The sequence below is a fragment of the Gobio gobio genome (assembly GCF_949357685.1).
Source record: "Gobio gobio genome assembly, chromosome: 3".
Taxonomy (NCBI): Eukaryota; Metazoa; Chordata; class Actinopteri; order Cypriniformes; family Gobionidae; genus Gobio; species Gobio gobio.
In genome coordinates, this window is record NC_137099.1 from 27,172,114 (window position 1) to 27,194,735 (window position 22,622).

General features: G+C 43.1%; 1 protein-coding gene across 3 annotated transcripts in view; it reads right to left on the reverse strand.

Annotated features, from left to right (window-relative positions):
• The window catches only part of trim2a (tripartite motif containing 2a), a 44,940-nt gene that overhangs the window by 5,359 nt on the left and 16,959 nt on the right, over positions 1-22,622 (reverse strand). For 2 of the 3 annotated variants that reach the window (XM_079812683.1, XM_079812682.1), the window contains exons 2-7: positions 19,038-19,216; positions 13,244-13,478; positions 12,871-13,022; positions 4,059-4,239; positions 712-1,438; positions 123-226 (exon numbers count right to left, since the gene is read on the reverse strand). In XM_079812683.1, coding sequence (XP_079668809.1) covers positions 123-226; positions 712-1,438; positions 4,059-4,239; positions 12,871-13,022; positions 13,244-13,478; positions 19,038-19,171 — 1,533 coding nt within the window. In that variant the 5' untranslated portion in view covers positions 19,172-19,216. The remainder of the gene's footprint in view (positions 1-122; positions 227-711; positions 1,439-4,058; positions 4,240-12,870; positions 13,023-13,243; positions 13,479-19,037; positions 19,217-22,622) is intronic. The other variant, XM_079812684.1, reaches the window with a different exon arrangement.

The window sequence follows — 22,622 nt, forward strand, 5'->3', positions numbered from 1 at the left end:
TAAAAAAACAAAGTTAGACACTTACTTCCTTGCTAATTTAAATGTTTCTTTCATTTAAATGAAAAAGGCATCAAGCAACCAACAGAATGGTAGTAAAAAGAGATAGGTGTAGAATTTTATACCTGAACACACTGATTGTTACTGTCTGCTATCAGGACCTTGCCAACAGAAGAAGCAGCAACTCCCTGCAGATTGGTGAACTCACCCTTATTTCTGCCTTTTGTTCCTTTGGGACAAAAATACAATAAAATATGGATGATGAATGCATAAAATATGGATAAACATTACATTTTTCATTCAGGATGAAATAAATGCTGGATTATTGTAATTTTGTCTTCCTAAGGACATTCATCCAGAACTGATGATACTTTTTTATTGTTCATCATCTGCCAATTTTGGAAATTTAATTGTTTCTTAAGAGTATAGATTTATAATATATGGACACACACTAATCATTAGATACAAATTTCCATCTGGGAATTTCAAAGCTATTGCTCTATAACAAAGAGATACTTTTCTCAGCATAAGAGAGTGAGTGAAGGTTACATTGTGTCATCTTTTTTTACTTTTGCTCCTCTTTACACTTTAATCAAACTAGTTTATGCTAATAAAATCAATCTCGTTTTACAGTGACCTGACTGTAGTAGTGTTCATTTCTTATGCAATTTGTTAGGACAGGATTCAGACAAAAGGAAAGTGTGCTCATCATACCGATTCGGAACATGAGGTCATCTTCAATTGGGTTTTCTTTCCGTTTGCCGGTGCTGTACATGCTGGCAGGGCGCTTGATGGCACGCTGTTTCACATGGCTGCTTCCTGGAGATTTGAGACGTTTCTTGCCTCCGTCTGAAGTCAGGGAGATGTCTGTCATTTTGTTGGCACGTATGCTGAATGGGCTGCCTTTAATATGCTGATCATAGAGCTTCAGCGAGAGCGTAAAGCGGCCCTCACACGGGACCCTGTATACAAACTCATAAGTGCCATTTTTATGATCTGTGACTTCGCCTTCCCCTACTATGGTGCCATCAGGGGCAGAAAGATCAGCTATGAGCAGAGCATTTCCTGTCCGGCACAGTCCACCGTCTCTGTCTTTTGTTGTTATGGTCACAGAGGTTAGCTGCCCCACGATGCAGTGCCTCAGGCCTTCACCGGTGGCAACAGTCTCTGCGGCTACAGCATTGGTGGTTACTATAGCACCAAGATTGTGGATGGATTTGCGAAGACCATCGGTCTCGACCAAGAAGTCCAGCTGGTTGTTCTCCTCTGGCCGAAGTGGGAGCTCCTGACTGGCCAGCTCATCAAGACGCTCGCTCATCTGCTTCTTGACCAATAGGACCTCAGCTTCCGAGCCGTGATTAAGAGCCTGCTCTGTGAAACTGCAGCTGCTGCATATGCCCTCCTGCCCCTGCAGCAACGACTCCAGCTGAGCTTGCAACACCTGCAATGACATACAAATATATATTCATACACATAAATGTACAATAATACACATTCAATGGCCCAACACCCTACAAATAAGCGTTCCTGAATCCAACTGAGCCTAAAAAGTTTGTTCACAATGGCATATATTTAGATCTGCAGCCACACAGACACAGCAACACAAACCATATGAATTGCACATAGAGTGGGGTCCAAAAGTCTGAGTCCACATTGAAAGTCTGATTTAGAAAATGTAAAGGATAGACGGAATAAGAGGAAATATTTAATCTGCACTATTACTAGATCACTAATCAAATGCAACAACTGTGTGATCATCTTAACTCCTTTGTACTGAAGACCGGATGTTTTTGCTTCCATTAAAGCACAAGAGGCTCTCTGGAACATTCGCACATCATCACGCCGGACAACATGATCATAATGTTTTGTACTTAGGTTTTGTAAAATCAAATATGTGCTGTCAAATATGCAAAATTGGGGCAAAACTACAAATCAGTTTCACTTGTGGACCCCAATGTCTGCGTAAACAAACAAATGTTAGCAGTTAATCAGTGCTACAAGCATGTACTGGACAACATAAAAGTCACCTCTAAATGAACATCAATTCCTGACATGCACAACAGGTAATCATTTACCAAATCTGGTACTTATGAAGCCATTATATAAAAGAAAAAAGGTCTGGTGATTCAGTCAGACTAACATGACAAGGACCAAATGTACTCAATGCTAACAGATCCATGCTTTGATAAAGCCATCATGTTCAGTCATAGAAGAATATCAAATGAGGAAAAACTTGACACATTTTGATTCTAAAACTAAAGTAAACTCCACAAAAATTTGAATTCAGAATTACCTCACCTCAACTTGTTTATCACAGTCCTCTTCCATTACAATGCCCCAAACTATCTGTTCCTGCTAGCGACTAGCTGTGCTGCCTTTGTTTACGTTGTGTTTAAAGGCTGACACTGTAGTTGGTCTGGTTCTTCCAGATTAATCATTCCCATGTGACGCACTGCCAGCTGCCAGGACTGATGTCAGACCCACACTGAAGCATGGGCAGAGTTATTCATTTGTTTAATCATCCACCACAGCAAGTGTGACTGAAATGGGAAGAGCCAAGATCTTGCATGGGTGCAAAATAACAGTGCAGAGAATAAACAAGTCTATCCTACTCGTCAGCTTATTTGGATCGAGATCTGCCCACTTAATAAGAAAGAGGCAGGTATGTAAAATAGTCAATCTCAATTGAATATGGTGATAATGTAAATGAAGAAATATTCTGATACTGCATTGAACAATATACTTCAAGATCAGACCAAAACACAGTTTGCTTGTTGTTTGTTTCAGTTCTTAACAGCTGTCCAAAGTGAACCTTCTAGATAAGATAGCTCTGGCTAATAAACACCTTCAAACAACCATTGGTCCATGGTAATTATGTAATAAATACACTATATATACATATTTATAACATTTTGATGAGCAATTTTTTCCATATATTATGGATTAAAAGAAATATATATATATATATATAAATTGTGTGTGTGTGTGTGTGTGTTTCAATAAATGCAATATTTCACGTTAAAATAGAGTGAAGGCCTTTAAAATCCTTTTTTAAAGTGAGAATAGTGTCATCCGGAGGTGTTAAAAAATGGATTGGATTCCCGTTCGTTTTTTTAGACATAATTTCTTAATTATTAGTTTTTGCATTTATATATATATTAAGACATTCTAAAAACTCCTTTTTGTCAAGGTTTAGATATTTTTTGTTAGATAAGTAACAGATTTTTCATTATGACTAAATCAAACATTAACATTTTGTTAGAAAGGGACATATGGAAAGCATTTTTGTTATTAAAATTATACTCAGTATTTGATAATTAAAAAATCGAACAAAATAAGGAATTGACAGTGATAATTTAGTTTATACAAATATTTTGCAATTCATTGGTATTTTATTCTGTTTAATTCAATAAATGCAGTCTTACTCGGATGCAGTCTTACTGGTTAATTTCTCTGTCTGTGTGTGTGTGTGTGTGTGTGTGTGTGTGTGTGTGTGTGTGTGTGTGTGTGTGTGTGTGTGTGTGTGTGTATGCCTATTTTGCTCTTGATATTTTAAAGTGTCACTCATTCATTGCTGTGCATTTTTTTTCTGCAGTGACTGATTTGTAGTTTTTATCACTAAAAGATTTTTACCATTAATTTCATATTTCCCATTAATTTCCTGAGTACCATTTTTGACCGTGAAGTTGACCCTTTAACATATCCTAATCATGTCCATGATTTTTTTTCTGTGTTCACATAGCTAATGCGACACAAGTCACAGAGTGTCATCCCCCTGCTATGAAGCAAAACAATTAAACATTTTAAAACATAATTGTTTTTGGTAATTTCGCATGGACGCATCGGGATGTTTGGTAACAATATAGTGCTGCTCATGTATTTCAAACTTCTTTTTACCTCTAAGCGAAGAATGTAAAAGAACTTTGCCAGGAGTATATCAGCCTTTAAGGCAATTTTAACATTGTTTTAACATTTAAAACAAAACAAATGTTGGAAAGATATGATGGTAAGAACCAATGATGTCATTTTAAAAATGATAGCCTCTATATAAGTGTACTAGCCTTCTGTTTGAGTCCATAGTTGACCTCCAGCTCCATCAGCAGAACACTCTTCCGTACGTTGAGGGTCTTCTGAAGTTCTTCAAAAGTAGCATGAATCACTTCTTCTATTGAACTCTTCTGATTGCTCAGCTGCAGCAAAATCTCAGACAGAACCTCCAGTGCAGAGTCAATTTCTGGCAGTCTAAAGAAAAGAAGTTACTTATTTTACAACCCCAAATCAGAAAAAGTTGGGACAGTATGGAAATCGCAAAAAAAAAAAAAGAAGTGATTTCTAAATTTACTTTGACTTGCATTTCATTGCAGACAATATGAACAAAAAATATTTCATGTTTTGTCTGGTCAACTTCATGTCATTTGTAAATTTGCATCCTTTCCTGTCATTCATACCTGCAACACATTTAAAAAAAAGTTGGGACAGTAAAGCATTTACCACTTTGTAATGTTGCCATTCCTTTTCACAACACTTAAAAGACGTTTAGGGACTGAAGACACCAGGTGATGAAGTGTTTCAGGTGTAATTTTGTCCGATTCTTCCTGCAAACAAGTCTTAAGGTGGGCAACAGTACAGGGTCTTCGTTGTCGCATTTTGCGCTTCAAAATGCGCCACACTTTCTCTATTGGAGACAGGTCGGGACTGCAGGCAGGCCAGTCAAGTACCCGTACCCTCTTCCTCCGCAGCCAGGACTTTGTAATGTGTGCAGAATGTGGTTTTGCATTGTCTTGTTGAAATATGCATGGACGTCCCTGGAAAAGATGTCTTCTTGAAGGCAGCATATTATGCTCCAAAATCTCTATGTACTTTTCAGCATTAATGGTGCCTTCACAGAAGTGCAAGTTACCTTTGCCAAGGGCACTGACACAACCCCATACCATGACAGACCCTGGCTTTTGGACTTGTTGCTGGTAACAGTCTGGACGATCCTTTTCTCCTTTGGTCCGGAGCACACGGCGTCCATTCCTCCCAAAAAATACCTCAAATACTGATTCATCTGACCACAGTACACGTTTCCACTGTGTGATGGTCCATCCCAGATGCCTCCGAGCCCAGAGAAGTCGACGACGCTTCTGGACACTGTTAACATAGGGCTTCCTTTTGGCAGAGTACAGTTTTAACTGGCATTTGTGGATGTAACTACGTATTGTGGTACTTGACAAAGGTTTGCCAAAGTAGTCCTGAGCCCATGTGGTGATATCGCTCAAAGATGAATGACGATTCTTGATGCAGTGCCGCCTGAGGGATCGGAGATCATGGTTGTTCACTTTCGAAAGGGAACTCGCGCTGCGTCAGCTTGACGCTACGGGAACGCCCTCGGCTTGACAGGTGTCTGAGCTACAATCGAATCACATCAGTCCTACTGACCGGCGACAGCCGATGACGTCATCCAGATGCGACCAGGAAGTATAAAAGGGCGCCTCTGCCAACATGACACCGCTTCTTCGTCTTCAGTGACTGTTCTGTCTGGTGTTACAAGAAAAAGAATCGCATTAGTAAGATGAAGTGCTCACAGAAAACCCGGCACTTTAGAAAGTGCGCGGATCCGTGACCCAGGTATCTGACGCCTGAGGACACGCACAATCTCTGTGTGTACTGCCTGGGGGAAGAGCACACGCGGGAGGTTCTCGAGGGAGCCTCTTGCGCGAACTGCGAGCGTTTCCCCATCCGAACGCTCCAGTCTCGCCTGGCCCTCTTCTCGAGGGAAGAGGGGCCAGCTTCTGGGGACGGTCCCGCTCACGCCGAGGCTGAGCGGCGACGGAAGTCTTGGGGTTCCCAGATGGACTTGGCTCGTCGTCTGGAGGAGGGTGTAATCCTCACAGACGACCAGCCAGGTCGTGAGGGGCGGCTGACGGGGGAGGAGTCGGATCTTTCCTCCTCGTCAGCTGATGCTCTTCCATTCGAGCAGAGGATGGCTGGGCAGGGTGGTGATGAATCAGTTGGGGCCGAACCCTCTCAGCCATCTTGCCCCGTGTATGCAGAGTTGTTGGAGGTTATGGAGCGCGCCGCCAACAGGCTGGAGTTACACTGGCAGCGCGCTAGGAGAGAACCCAAGCGTCCCGGTCGCTTGGATGATCGCTTTCACTCCGGTCATAACCCTTCACCTCTGGGGAGCCTTCCATTCCTCCCCGATCTGCACGACCAGATCTCGGGGGCATGGAGGAACCCATACTCGGCCCGGATAATTCGGCATCAGCGTGGAAACTTCGCTGATGTTGAAGGATCGGCTGAGTCTGGGTATGTGTCGATGCCTCCGATTGACGAGACGTTTGCGAACTATCTCGCGTCAGGGAGGCCATCGACACTGAGAACTCCCACCCTGCCGTCTAAAGCGCTGAAAAACACCTCGCGCTTAAACGGCAGGGCATACACGTCAGCAGGTCAGGCCGCTGCAGCACTACATACCACCGCGGTGCTGAAGGCATACCAGGCCGACTTGCTGAAGGATCTCGAACAGGGGGAGGGCTTACCCCCTGACGTGATGGCTGAGCTCTGCCTCACCACAGATCTGGCTCTCCGTGCTTCCAAGCAGACAGCAGTCGCCATCGGGCATGCGATGGCGGCTATGGTAGCTACGGAGAGACATCTGTGGCTGAACCTTGCGGACATCGGGGCGAAAGAGAAAGCCTTTCTCCTCGATGCCCCGGTTTCGCCCTCTGAGCTCTTTGGCACCTCCGTCGAGGCGGTGGTGGGAAGGTTCAGGGAGGCGAGGGCGCGCTCAGCGGCATTCAGATCATGCATGCCCAGGCAGGCGGGAGGCCCTGGTCCATCGCGGCACGAGGGTCAGCAACAGGACCAGCGAGCCAGTGTCGCCTCTCGTGCGCCCCCTCAGTGGCGGAGTAGGGCGCAGAAGAGGCGGGACTCCCGCACTAGGAATAGGAAGGATGCCGGGCAAGGCCGGTTCCAGCGAAGAAGACCACGCTGGGACAAGTCTCCTCCCCCAAGGGTGCGTTGAGTAAGGAGGGCGTCCTTTTCCTAGTTTTTTCTCCCCAGGCGCTTTAACACCAGGCTGGGCGGGCCCATGATGAGCGGAGAAAGAGCTACGTCAGACTCTGACGGCCTGCCAGGTTGGTGAGTGCGCCCCCTCAGCCCCGTGGTAGTAGTACACCTAAGCATTCATGTGGGAATAAAGCTTGTGGTTGGATATCATGGCGTGCCGCAGGCGAGCGGGTAAGTCCCCTATAAGGGAAATTATTACATATTTTCTGTAAGCTTACGCTACCTGTTGAGGGCTTCGGGGATCGCGGGATACAAGTTTTAAAAGGGCCTGTAGTTCCCCTGTTGGGTTGGCTAGAACGATAAAATGTTATTTTAACAAAAAACAGTTGCTTAAGCCCTGTACAAATAAGCCAGTATTGCTAGTGGAAGCCAGCGAACACTATATATGGTACATGCGTTGAGAGCTGTACAGCCCTTTTTATTCCCAAACCTAAAAGGCAATAAAGATGCGTTAGAATTAGCGCTGGGAATACCGCTCATTTCCTGCGGGTGTGTAGCGGTTATATATAAAAAAAATTAAAAAAGGGGGTTTTTGTGTTAATACTAGGAGGAAAAAATGCCTAGCCTTCTCTTAAGCTGCTAACTGGTAGCCGCCTCAGGGTAAGGTGGTCTGTATCTTCTCTCAGTGTAAATTTCCGGAGAATTCAGGATCAGACCATGCTAGAACTACAGTTAGATCTAGAGCCAGATCTATTTAATGACTGGCACTTCTACCCGAGTGCCCCTTTTTGCACGGTGCAATAGTAGCGGCCCTTTTTGGACCTCGGGTACAGATCTAGATTGGCCTAGGCTTTCTAGGGATTACGGAGGTGCACGCCAAGAAGCGTTTGCTCTCTGGGTAGCTGTTCCAAATTTTTGAATCTAGCATTATTATTGTCCCTAACGTAGCCTCCTCTTATGTAGAGTAGTCCAGCCAAGGCCCGCCCCCTTACCTGCGTTCTGTTTTTTTTTATAGTAATGCAGGTTGGTGCTGTGCAGAATTGATAGCGACTTAGCCAGTAGTCGTGGGGCAGGGTTGAGGCGTTTTTCATGCAGATACGAAAATTCCGTATGCATAGCTCAGCCCGGCCTTCCAGAGCTAGTTTCTAGAAGCCGCCAGTTTTTTGGCAGGCGCTGGCCCTTCCTGTATATGCCCTGGCCAGTTGATAGTACTCCCCTGACAAGGCAGGGTAGATTTGAGTACCTCCATCCTAGCTCTGTATCATTCTGCCTCACCCATGGCTTGGGTCGAGCAGCACTTCGCAACCTTTTTTGGTTTATGTAGGTTTGGTCGTGAGCTCCCTTGTAGCCAGAGCATTGCTATGGCTTATGCCCTCGCACGGTATGGTAGGCCGCTATTTAAGCTAGGACCTTCATGAGGTGGGTGGCGTATGTGGTACTCCCCCCGCTTAGGGGGTACAGGGCGTTTGGTTTGCCGAGTACCCTGCTATGGACAATGTGATTAGGTTCCAGTGCTTGTAGGCACTGCCGATAAGACTGCACCATTGTACAGTTGGCTCCAGAAGGAATTGGAGGCCTCCAGGATGGGTCACCCAGCTAGGCTGGGATGGATTGCAGGACCAGCTGGCTGTGAGTAGCCAGCTGGGGCAGTCTTGGCAGTAGACTCCAGATCAGGTAGTAGGCCTCAGAGACAGGCCTCCTTGCGAGTGAGTCCCGACGGTTGGGGAGTTTGGCAATTTTATTAGCTGCAACCTGGAAAATAGGTAGTCAGCTTTGGTAGGCCTCTGCAATGTTCGGCCCCATGTGTATTGCGGTATATACTGCTCCCCAACGACGTCGGCTTCAAGTAGCAGAATTTCCCAACTAATAACCCTAGTTAGCAGTTGGATGTTAATTTTTTTCAGCCAGCAGAGGAAGCTACTGTCAGCCCAAGGTTATAACAGCCAGTTTTTCACTCCTGCCACCAGGAAGCCGTCCCTGCAGGCCTGCTGTGAGGTGGTAGGCCCATCGGGCCTCCCTGAAGGGAGGCTCCCATTCGCCAGTCGCTGTGTCAGCTAGCATGGGCTGCTAAGCTGTTGATGGGTGGTAGGCCGCACCAGGCCTCCCTGAAGACTTGGCATGAGGTAGCAGGCCTCACCAGGCCTCCCATGAGGGCGCAGGCTTGGGCTCAGTCACTTGGTGGGTTGTGATGAACCGTTGGCAGGTAGTAAGCCTCACCAGGCCTCCCTGAAGGAGGGCTCCTGTTTGCCAGTCCCCGTGCCAGCTAGCACACAAACTGCTACGCTGCTGCTAGGTAGTAGGCCGCACTAGGCCTCCCTGAAGACTGGTCGTAAGGTAGCAGGCCCCGCCGGGCCTCCCTGAATGAGGGCTCCTGTTTGCCAGTCGCCGTACCAGCTAGCACACAAACTGCTAGGCTGCTGCTAGGTAGTAGGCCGCACTAGGCCTCCCTGAAGACTGGTCGTAAGGTAGCAGGCCCCGCCGGGCCTCCCTGAATGAGGGCTCCTGTTTGCCAGTCGCCGTGCCAGCTAGCACACAAATTGCTAGGCTGCTGCTGGGTAGTAGGCCGCACTAGGCCTCCCTGTAGACTGATTGTAAGGCTGGGCCCCTCTGAGGGCCCGTTATCAAGTTGTAGGCCTTACTAGGCCTATCCAACTCTTAGCATAAGGTAGTAGGCCTCACCAGGCCTCCCTGAGGGCATGTTTCTGGGCTCCTGGACCATCAAAATGAGAAACAGTTAGCACGAGTCGCCTGCAGGTAGCAGGCTGGGCCTCCCTGCAGGCCCGTTATCAGGTAGTAGGCCTCACTAGGCCTCCCTTGAGGGCGAGTTCCTGAGTTAGGATGCTCGGGGAACTAGCAATGCTTGCTGTCAGGTAGTAGGCCTCTACAGGCCTCCCTAAAAAGCCTGTTATCGGGTGGTAGGCTTCAACAGGCCTCCCCAAGGGTGAGTTCCCGAGTCAGAGGTGCTCGGGCAGCTGGCTTAGTTTGCTACCAGACGGTAGGCCTAAGCACTAAAACCTCCCCTAAGGCTCGCTAAACAGGCCCTAAGGGCTTGCTATCAGGTAGTAGGCCTCACAGGGCCCCCCTGAGGATGAGTTCCTGAGCCAGATGCTCAGGCAGTTAGCAAAGCTTGCTATCAGGTAGTAGGCCTCACAAGGCCTCCCTGAGGGTTACTTCCCGAGTCAGGATGCTCGGTTAACTGTTGTAGCTTGACTATCAGGTAGTAGGCCTCCATTAGGCCTCCCTGAGAAAAAGAGTTTCCGTTTTTCAGCTACCTTGACAGTCGGCTTCAACTGCGATCAGGTAGTAGGCCTCACTAGGCCTCCCTCTAAGCGAGTTCCTGAGCCTGATTTCTCAGGCTTCTCTGGCATATATTCCTATTATACAATGGGCCTCACTAGGCCTCCCTAACGGGTCTTTGGTTCTCAGTATGAGGACTGCTAACTGGCGTAACGCTGACAGCCAGTGGTGACTTGCTATCAGTGATCTGGCCCTTAGCCGGCAGCATCTGGTAAGGTCTTACCCTGGCGCGACTAGTGTCGCTTCTGCTACTTGGTCCCCAAGGAGGGGATTTCAGCCTGCAACCTGGTTTACCTACCGGGCAGCCCCCTTTAAGCTCCCCTCCTTTCGGAGGGTCATATGTGAGCCGAAGCTGCCTGGGCCTGATCGGGTGGTCGTAGGCCCCTAGGGTGGCCTCCCAATTAGATCAGTTCTTAGGCCAGTCTGGCCTCCTGAGTGTTTCTATCTGATAATAGCTCAGTAGATCCTAGGATCGAGCAGATTAACTCCGCTCGCTGGCAAGGGTAGAAAGTGCTATGCGGAGTACTGCACTCCAGGATTCCCGTCTCTGAGATCCAGTCTGAGGAGGACATTGCCATTCTGCAGTCCCTTGGACTGGATGCCTCTCCAAGAGGCGAGTACCCAGAGGCTCTGTTATCAAACAGACAGGGATGGCCCGGCTGAAGCGCCCGTTAAAAAAAGAGGCACCAAGCTAGGCCTCCTTGGTGGCAGTAGTGGCTGGCTGGGGCGCCCTAGGGCCCCCTAGCCACATTCCCTTAAAGGAGCCCCCTTCTTTCGAATGGGTTGGATCCAGGCCTTTGAGCGGCCTGGGTAGAACTTCTCTAAGTGTTCGAAGCTTCCTACTCAGGCTTATAGCTTGGGCTATGACCGAAGGGAATGCTGTCACTGACAGCCTCTGTGACCAGAGGGGGGGGGGGGGTGGTTCAGGCATTTCAGTTGAATTTGCTTGTTCTGACAGTTGTCACTGCCAGTGGGCATGCACTCCCCTCGGCATGGCGGCGTTGGTATTTCGTTCCCCGTAGCGTCAAGCTGACGCAGCGCGAGTTCCCTTTCGAAAGGGAACGTCTCCGGTTACGTATGTAACCTAGGTTCCCTGAGAACAGGGAACGAGACGCTGCGTCGCTTTGCCATGCCTCAGGGTTTGCCTGCCAAACAGTCCCTGAAGACGAAGGGCGGTGTCATGTTGGCAGAGGCGCCCTTTTATACTTCCTGGTCGCATCTGGATGACGTCATCGGCTGTCGCCGGTCAGTAGGACTGATGTGATTCGATTGTAGCTCAGACACCTGTCACGCCGAGGGCGTTCCCGTAGCGTCAAGCTGACGCAGCGTCTCGTTCCCTGTTCTCAGGGAACCTAGGTTAAATACGTAACCGGAGATGTTCAGCTTAGGCTTGCACCCTTGTCCGTTACGCACTGAAATTCCTCCAGATTCCTTGAATCTTTTAATTATGTTATGCACTGTTGAATGTGAAATATCCAAATCTCTTCCTGTCTTTCTTTGAGGAACATTGTTTTTAAACATTTCAATAATTTTAATAACAAACTATTCTTGTGGTTTTCGGTCCCACTGGTCTGCCTTTTGTAAGTCTCTCGTATCTGACACACTTAGTTCAGTTCATGGAGCTCTCTGATAGTGAGCTAATGAATTTATTGTCCTTTAGTGATTTAAGTTATTTGTCTGTAATTGAAAGCTTTTGTTTGTTCCCATCACCATGGTTTGTATGTTCAAGCAGCGGTTTTTAAGAGTAATGATGCTTAAAATTCAGCTTTGCATCACAGGAATAAATGACACATTCAAAAATATTGAAATAGAACCCACTGTTGGCGATTGTGGCGGTGGACAGGGATCAGCATGGGCACCCTGACTGTTCTGCGGCTATGCAGCCCCTTACGCAACTGCCATGCACTGTGTATTCTGACACCTTTATATCAGAACCAGCATTAACTTCTTGAGCAACTTGAGCTACAGTAGCTCGTCTTTTTGATCGGACCACACAGGCCAGCCTTCGCTCCCCACGTGCATGAATGAGCCTTGGCCGCCCATGACCCTGTTGCCAGTTTACCACGGTTCCTTCCTTGTACCACTTTTGATAGATACTGAACACTGTAGACCGGGAACAACCCACAAGAGCTGCAGTTTTGGAGATGCACTGACCCAGTCTTCTAGCCATCACAATTTGGCCCTTGTCAAACGCGCTCTTTGAGGACAAAATGTTCACATGCTGCATAATACATTCCACCCACTAACAGGTGCCGTGATGAAGAGATAATCAGTGGTATTCACTTCATCTGTCAGTGGTCATACTGTTATGCCTGATCGGTGTATATATGAATTATGTATATACATAATTTCTATATACATAATGTACTTTATATTATCTAATAAAACAGGCCTCCCTGGATGACATATTTGGTGTAATAGGTGAAACGACTAATTCACAGGATGTTACTGTGCATTAATTTGCTTGTCTTCATACCACGTAATCAGCCTTATTTAAAATAAGACTAAAACAGAAAATAATGCAACTAAAAATTCTGTAGCAATGTTACATGTGCAAGGTGTACGTAAGCGTATGTTTCATGCCTGTTTTTGACAGCATCCAGCTGCTCCTGTAGCGAGGCTTTGTGCTGTTCTAGAACATCCTTGAGTGGGACGGTGGCGTGTTCTGCGTGTTCGCCGCTAGTACACTCCTCACACATGGCTGTCTCGCATGGTGGACAGTAGAACTCCATTACCTGATGAAAAGAGAGGGACAAATTAATATCATACTAAATATGAATGCTCTTATATATTATATTATATTATATTATATGTTTACATATACTCCCCGAGCAATTTCACATTCAAAAATGCACAGAATGCAACTTGCCAGGAGAAAAATAATCCTAACATACCACACAAGCAGGCTTCTGTAAATTAGAGATTTAATTATCCTGTGCTGTTGTGTAAGTCTTACATTTCCTCCATGATTGGGACAGGAGAGTGGTTGTCCAGAGGCCACTCCATTAATAGCGTCTGTGCAGTCCTCACTGAGGTTAATGTCTGGGCCCCTCTTTAGTACCTCCATCAGGTTGGTGATGAAAAAATTACTCTGAAGTGCCGCCACACCCTTCTCCGGCAGGATGGAGGTCTGACGGCACACGGGGCAAGACAGAGTCAGACTGTGGGCGGGAATGTAGTTCTGCAGACACCTGGAGCAATAGGAACAGGTTATTGAAATGACATGTGGCAGTAACTGGCTCTCACCAGAAAGACATTCATATAGTGTTTCTAAAACTAATAATTGTGCATATTAAAGTCACCATAAAATCTAAATTGACAATTCTTGTTTTTTTATGGAATATTGCAGTATTATTAATGATTTATCATGGATCACACGCCTCCTCACAATAACATCTCTGATTATGTGTATACTGGCACGAGGACTGAACAATAAGTTGTCCAATAGATGAGTGTCAATCCCCTTCAAAGTCAGCACAAAATGGAAATTGCGACCAACTTCTCTTTACATTTATTCATTTAGCAGACGCTTTTATCCAAAGCGACTTACAACTGAGGAATACAGAAAGCGATCCATCATGAAGAGGTGAAAAATCACAAAAAGTGCTTGAAATACTAAGCTTTGGACATTGCTTAGGGTAGCATAAGCTAGAATAGGGAGGGAAAAGAGTTTTTTGTCAGCACAAAATGGAAATTGTGACCAACTTCTCTTGAAACGGCTTATCGAACAAGAAGAAAATGCAGGGCAGGAATTGATTTTGTCCATTGGGAATCAACTAGACTGTAAAAAGTGACATTGCAAACTAAATGTCACAGTCGTGTTACGCCACACACTATTGCGCAGTAGTGCGGCCACACACATTTTATATCTTCATATGAGTGCTGGGTTGCTGGAGGGGAGGACTGACACATCTGGCTATTGGATAACTTTATTGCTCAGCCCTCACATCAGAAATGTCATTGCGAGGGGGCACATTTAAAAAATAAAAAAAATGATGCACCAAATAAATCATTAATAATAAACACTGCAACATTCCATAAAATTTTTTAAATGTCAGTTATGATTTCATGGTGACTTTAAACTCCAACATGCAATAACCTAGTGGAGTATAACGTAAATGCTTGAAGGTTAGCCAAACCGCCTTAAAAGAACTAATGATAAATGTTCAATTACAACAATATAATATTGAAGTGGAATGAAGTGGAATAATATTAACACAAAGTATCATTTGAAAAATATCAGATCTGATTTCTATAAGACAAATTAAAACAAAATAAAAACAACTACTTGACACTTATTTTGTAAATATCCTATATAATGCTAAATGCAAATAAAATTAAGCAACAACAACAACATGCAATTGTGCATAGTTTGCACAGCAAAATTCATGTTTATATATTTTTAAAACAAGAGAAAATGCTTACAATATTTATCTTGATATCAAAGTTTGTATGTATGTTACAGCATTTCCCAGGATATATTTCTCTGTTATTTCTTGTGTCTTCCTGCTTGTTTGTTTCCCTTTTGTTGTCCTTCTCTGGACAAGTCTGGTAGCCATCAAGTGTCAGCAATAATGGCTACCGGTCACTCCCCTGTCTTGATTGGCCAACCAGAGGAATTGTACTGCTGAGTGGAAATGCCACATAGCACAGTGATATGGGGAGATGCAGCTTCAATTTTATATACTGCAGGACCTCCTGTATACCGATTGTGGTGTTTTTACAAAATGAGAATGGATCTTTCTGTGTTCCCTTACACCCTCCTATGTTACGTGACATTTACTCATGTCTCCTGTGTACTTCTTAGGAAATATAAGAGAAGTATATAACACTGATGCTGTGTACCTTTCCCTTCTGATGTTGTGTGAGTTGCTTCTCTGGTAGTGGAAATCAGTGTAGCCAGATCGGGTCGATGATTTCCAGCCCAATAGCTCTCAAAAAAAAACCCTGCTCTTTAACTTCAAACATAACTAGTAAGTCTTGAAGTACACATTGTAGAACAAAATGCAGAACTTTTCAGAGTCAAAACTGATTAATCATTGATTAAAACCTCTTTCAGCTGTCTGGGACGAGTATACTGGAGTGCAGGATAATTTAAAAGTTGCAGATGTCCTGGTCAGGCCAGTGTCACCCCATATTCAATTGCAATTAAGTCATTCAACTGTGCTTTCAGAATTACAGTTATATTTACAAAGAGCCTTCGAGTCATTTCCCAGCACAGGTGTAATCCATGTTTTTAGAGTTGAGTCACTCTCCCATTCTTTACTGTAGCTACAACTTACTGTATATTTATGCCACTTTGGCATAGCGATCAATTGAATATACAGCTACGAATTCTATTCTAAGGAATCAAAATCAGACTCCTTATATCACGTTAAAAGCCTGTCACTCATGAATCATCAAGTCTGTCTGCTGTTGCTCTTGTTTGACTAAATGTGTGTGCCATTCAACAACAATGCCAATCTCAGCCTAGTCTGCAGTGGGTGTGTGTGTTTAGTAATGTCATTTTATGATTGATTTTATGGAGTAGATGAACACTTGAGTTTGAGTTTTGTTAGTCTATAACATTTAGATGTTTGAAAATCGCCAAACTGACCCCAAACCAGGCCAAACCAATTTTTACACACACAATTAAATTCAAAACTGCCCAATTGGGCAACACTGGTGGAAATAAAGCCTCATGAAGCTCTGAAGCTTTTCCCTGATTGTACCGGAAAAAATTCAAAGCCTTTGAGTATCGACAACAGCACCTTCTGCTGGCTCATAAATTTACAACAGCCATAAAGCCAGGAAATATAATGCATATTGTATCAATTTAAAATGTATTAACCATAGGAAATTCTAGTTTTTAAAGCAGATCTAATTTCTTATGTAAGTATACAAGCTTTAGTAAAAAGTATCAGTGCTTGACTAAACAAACACCAAAACCAAACGGCTTAGAAAACTTTAAAAGTACACTATACTCCTCACAGTTCAGACTCTGATTAAAGTTCTGAAACAGAAATGGATTGAACAGAAAGCAAGGCATTGTTTGTTATCCCATCCCTCTTTTCTAAAATCTTTCTCCCTCTTTCTCATTTTTGTTACTCCTTTCTGATGATAGATGGAACAGTGACACTTTATGGCCAATACTAATATTATGTTTGGACCAGTATTTCACACTTGTGCATTTGTTTATGCATTTACAAATGTGTCGGTTTTCCTATTCAGCTTTCAGTTAATTTTGCATAATGTTGGCTCTTCATGGTAATATTATAGAATTTTAAGGATTTCTGAATATTGAATAACCACAAACCACTCAGCTTTAAAGGGGTACTTCACCACTGGCAAATGGGCTTTCAATAAAACTTGGCTGCCTATGCAGTTGAAAGGTGAAAAAAAAATGAAATCGGTGCTTCCTGACTAAAGAAAACAGAGAAATAAGGCTGTTGTCTTCTCTTTTGCAAAACAGGTAGGAAATCTTCAACACTCATAATGCACTGGAAATGTTGCCATTCAAGGCCACTCTCAGTCTGCTCCTATTGGATAGGTTTTACTAGAGTTATATACTTTAGTAGAAAATGCCTCTCAGCAAACTTTTGGTCACAATGTTGACTTATATTGTTTCTGAGTGGCAAAATCCAAAGAGTAAACGTTTAGCGAGAGTGAGTTGGTTTCCAGTGAAGGATCCAGTGCGTTGTAGGCTGTGGCTTAAGGTTGCAAAGAATCGTAAATATGGAGAACACCACAACGGAAAATCTGAAAAAAAAAGTTTGTAGTCAACATTTCAAACTGGATGATAACGAACACAGTGTTTTAGGCCAAACGGAAGGGAAAAACTGAAAGAAACCGCCGTTCCATCAGTTCCACCAAACTCTCAAAGCAAAATGCCGTCATGTACAGGTAAGAAAGCAGTTGCCAAAGTGTTCCATTTTTACCATAATGCGGTTTAAAGAGCAGACAAAGTACGATACAATTTTCAGCGACAAATCTTCTCTTAGCTGGCCAAACACCAGAACCATCACAAGTTGGCTTAAATAAAAAAGTTGTTTAAAGACAACAAATAAAATCATAGCATTGCGATGTGTCAAAAACTCTGTAAACACTTCCAATGTACTTTACACATTTAAAATGGGAGTGATTGAGTTCTCTTTCGAAAGGGAACTCGCACTGTGTCCCCTAGAGGGCGCTATGGGGAATACCTGCGGCATGACCTGTGTCTGAAACATGAGTCTCAACACGACAATGAACTTGACATTGGCAGGCGGCAGCCTATGAAGTCACTACTGGTGCGACCATGAGTATAAAAGGGCACCTGTGAAATACGTCATCCTCTTTCTTGTCTTCAGGAGTCTGTTTGTTTGGACGTGTCTAAATTAGGCAACTATGGCAAGCACTAGCGCTAAGTCCTTTGGAAGTGTGTTCATCTGTGTCAGCATTATTTGATACCTGATGACACACATGATATATGTGTTATTTGACTGGGCTAGGATCATACACGATCAGTCCTCGAGGGGGCTGTTTGAATAAATGAATGAATGAATGAGGCATTTATTTAGCGCTTTCATATGTACTACTGTACACCCAAAGCACTGAACAACTATGTCAGGGGTCTCTCCTCAACCACCACCAGTGTGCAGCATCCGCTTGGATGATGCGACGGCAGCCACAGTACAACAGCGTCAGTGCGCTCACCACACACCAGCTATAGGTGGAGAGGAGAGAGGGTGATAGAGCCAATTCAATGGAAGGGGATTATTAGGAGGCCATGATTGGTAAGGGCCAATGGAGGGAATTTGTCCAGGACACCGGGGTTACACCCCTACTCTTTTACGAGAAATGCCATGGGAATTTTAATGATCACAGAGAGTCAGGTCCTCGGTTTAACGTCTCATCCGAAGGACGGTGTTTGTTACAGTATAGTGTCCCCATCACTATACTGGGACGTTAGGACCCACACAGACCACAGGTAGAGCACCCCCTGCTGGAATGACCTGCCTATCTCAATTCGAGCGGCCGAGTCTGTAGCCATTTTCAAGAAACATCTAAAAACACATCTTTTCCAGCAGCACCTGACCAATCAAGAATAGCACTTATCCCCTTACGAAAATTAATCATGGTTTTATTGTAGTAAAACCATGGTTTATTTTCGTAAGGGTCACCCTATTCATTTTCTGTTTTTTGCAGTGTAGTCAAATCTTTTGATGATTTAAAATATAATAGGCCTTTGTTGACTACATTCCAAATAAAATAAACTACAAAAAAATATATTTCCTTGGCTCTGTTGCTCTGTCACATAGGCCTACCTGAAGCTCATTCATTATGCAGCTCATTAATGCGGGCTATTATGTCCTTTGTTATCTCAGGTGCTATCTCATTATTATTCAATAGATATCACGCCTCCTCGCATATTGGCTTTGTGAAGAGAAACTGTCTTACAAATTTTAAATCAGTGTATTGTTTTATGTGAATGAGTAGGCTCAATGATTCTCACATCAGTATAAAGAAAAAACTCTATGGAAATACAAAATGGAGTCAAAAGTCTTGTGAACACATATCTATTGTGTGTTTTGAGACCTTCATTTAAAAAAAAAGTTTTTTGTTTTTTCAAAAACCGTGCATAAACATTTTTCTCTCAAAAATACAAGCATGTGCATACATGTTGCTCACATATTATGGTAGCCCAGTTTGTGCTGAATACAGTGTAATTACACTTTTGCCATTAATGTATTTATAAGCAACTGAATAATGGAATATCAGAAATTAAGTACCTTTCACAGAAGGTGTGAAGGCAGGGAAGGACCTTGGGATTGTTGTAGCGATCCAGACAGATACTGCAAATCAGGAACTGTTTGTTGATCTGACGCACCACAGGACTTGGGAGGGTTGAAGCTTCAGTGGCCATCCTAACACTCTATCAAAGACCTCCCACACTTCTTCAGCCTGGGCCCTGGGGAGAGGGTAAAGGAGTTAAAATAAATAAATGAAAAAATAACAGATAAGATATTGTTTTCCTGTGAGAAGGCACACATGATATAGCTGTTTATATCTTGTGAAAAAACACTGCATTAATTAACACAAATAGGATGCTAGGTGCAGCGAATATCACGTCACAACACTGAAATTCCAGTCCTCAAGAAATCTTGAGCTTTCACCATTACAAGGTAGAGTAAAAATTAAAGCATGCTGTCATGACTTGTGTAAGAGGACAAATGGATCAAATTAATAATTTAAAGGGTAAAACATCACCCATAACTGACAGTGGACAGTGACCTGATCTGAGTGCAAATGTCACAGATACAGCACAATATTAAACGAAATGTTTACTGGTTAACTCTGGATATTGCAGCACTGCATTATAAGCTCCTTATGATCGCTTGTGTTTTTTAGTTTTGTTGTTGTTGCTAATTTGGATTAAATAAATGTAACGTTTTCATATATGTTTAAAATGTAATAAGACATATTGATTCACACACAAGATTAGGGATGTGCCAAATCTGCCAATATGAAATAATTAAGCCAATAAAAAGCCAGCAATTATTTTCAATGTTATGGCTGATAGTATAGTAAATTCGTCACTATTTTGTGTAGTAAGTAATTAGTGAATAAACAAGAAAATTAATAATAATTATAATCATGCTCAAATATGAAAATTAAAGAAAACATTTTTTAAGTAATTTTTGTCATTGCAACTGAAATGTACAGTATGAAAAATGAAGGCCTATTAATTTTGAGATTTGCAAAAAAAATTATTTAACAGTGTTATTTTATTATTAGTTTTAAATATTAACTTTAAATGAACCTTACATGACAACCGTCAGGGGTTGCGTGAGCGAAATCCAAGATGAAAAATGCATGACAGAACAAATTAATAACAAAGAATTTTAATCAACACACAGAGTGATAGCATACTAGAGATGACCGACTAAGGTGGAGCGGAAGAGCCAAGGCGATGATCTTACGATAATTTCTCAAATGTGCGTACAGCGTGTAATTCATAGATTGAATGTATGCACAGAAAACACACGTATCCCTCTTTCAGATGTGAACTCTATGAATCACAAATTATCTTGAACTTGCGTGCAGCTAAATGGTTTCAGTTCTCCTCTTGTAAAAGACCCCTAGTTAAATGTAATTCACATATAAACGAGCACCAGTCATCGTCCAAATCCTTTCATTTAGAATCTCAAACTGCAAGAATAGCTTAGATTTCCAGAACCCTGTTGTACCCTGACAAGGAAAAGTGCCTACAGCGCGATCACTTGCATTGCACGTGTACTGGAGCGCATCTCATAAATTAACCGAAACACAGCGTATTGGCTACTTGTCTCGCAGACCTAAGAAATGTGTGAATAGAAAGCTTGAAATGTCGACTTTTAAATGAAACAATAAAAAAATTCTATTTCAAACACAAATTCAAAATTCTGCGTGCTCCATCATGTGCTGTGAGTTTAACATGCATTTGACTAATCCTGACTCCTGAGTATTTCATTCAAGTTGCATACATTTTGTTCTTGCACTGATGTTAAATTTGTAGCAATTTTGCACTTTGACAGCCAGTTTGAGATATAGGCTATATTTGAGTATTGTGTGTATCGGATAGTTTACTATGTAAAATGATTCAGACAATTTTTGCAATTGAAATGACTGGGAAAAAAGTGTCCCAATTAACCTGAATTCACCCCATACTCGTTGAAATCATAATTGCATTGCATTATGTTTTAAACCCAAATATTTTAATAACATTCTTCATTGACAATTATTCAGTTATTTGTAACAATGTCTTTGTAAAAAGTAAAGGGAAAAAAAAAGTAGTTTCAATGTAGTAACTTGTAGTGTAACTAACTACCTTTTCAGAAGGGTAGCTTGAATATAACTTAATGTAACTTGAATGTAACTTAACTACTTTAATTTACGAGTAGCTTGTTTCAGAGTAGCTTGCCCAACAATGAGCGTTGGCATGGATTGCAGTGTAGGCACGCTCTAAGATCAAATATGTTGTTTGGTGTTGGACAACAAAGCCAACTTGGAGATGGGCTTAACCAGCCATGACTAGGAGCTGGGCTTAACCGCTACGACTTGGACAACTTTGAACTGGGCTTATCCAGCAATGACTTAGACTTGGTGTTGGACAACAAAGATGACTTGGAGATGGGCTTAACCAGCGAGGACTTGGCTTAACCAGTGACAACTTGGAACTGGGCTTAACCAGTGACGACTTGGAACTGGGCTTAACCAGTGACGACTTGAAACCGGGCTTATCCAGCGATGTCTTAAGGTAGGGTAGGTAAGAATGATCTAAAACACTTTTGTCCAAATTTGTTTAAACTTTCTTTATATGTCAATACATAATTAAAATGTAAGTACTCTGAAAAAGAGAGTATAAAAATCGAGTGACTCAAGACTTTTTAATCTGCAATAAACACCGCTCATTATTTTCGTCCGGGACGAAACAAGTGATTGGCTTGGGCGCCTGTCACTCTCTCTCGCTACCATGGCTACCACCGCTTTTGCTAAAGGATCTGCCCAAATGCGCACACCCCAGGTTTGCCAAGTCGGGCTACTTCAACACTGTTTCCGCGGGCTGTTTTTCATGTCCGCGGGTTGAAGCGACCCCAATTATGTGATATTTTGCCCCGGGATTTGCGAATTGTAGCAGGCAGGCCTACAAAAAAGACACATATTTTACCCCCCAAATGCGATTTTTACCGGAGAAACACGATTGGGCTTGTTTTGGGCTAGTTTTGAGTAGCAATTGGGGGGATTTTGTTGTGAAAACCTGGCAACCCTGGCGCACCCGTTTGATTTGAGGAGTTCAAGAGGCTGTATTTCTGCTGGACAGGTAATCTTTCATTTTGATTATACATTTTTTTGGTTTATGTTTTCATGAAGCATGTCTCACTAGCACACGTAGCTGCCTAATATAGCTAACATAACATTACTTAGCATAAAGTTACAATGTTATACACTTAGCGAGTCATTAGTAGAAATGATAAATACTCAATATGCTTAGCTCAAGTTGATCGCTGTCGTGTTGAATTTCGCAAAATGTAACTTTAGATAACAAAATGCTTGTGTAAAAGCTAGTACACCGCATCCAGGAACTTTTTTTAGAACTAAGTCAGCTTTAGCTACTACCCTCTGTCTAAACTCTTTTACCATGTTCACCGGGAACTTTACCTGCACGTTTATTTCCGCCTTTGGTTTGTTTTTATATTCTGTACCTATGTTTACTGATGTTTTTATCTTGTATCTGTGTGTGTTGTAGACACTGTGTTGTGTGTGTATTTTAAAATTTACCAGTATCGTTATTCTAGCTTGATAGTGAGTACTAAAATACATCTTATTTGTTTATA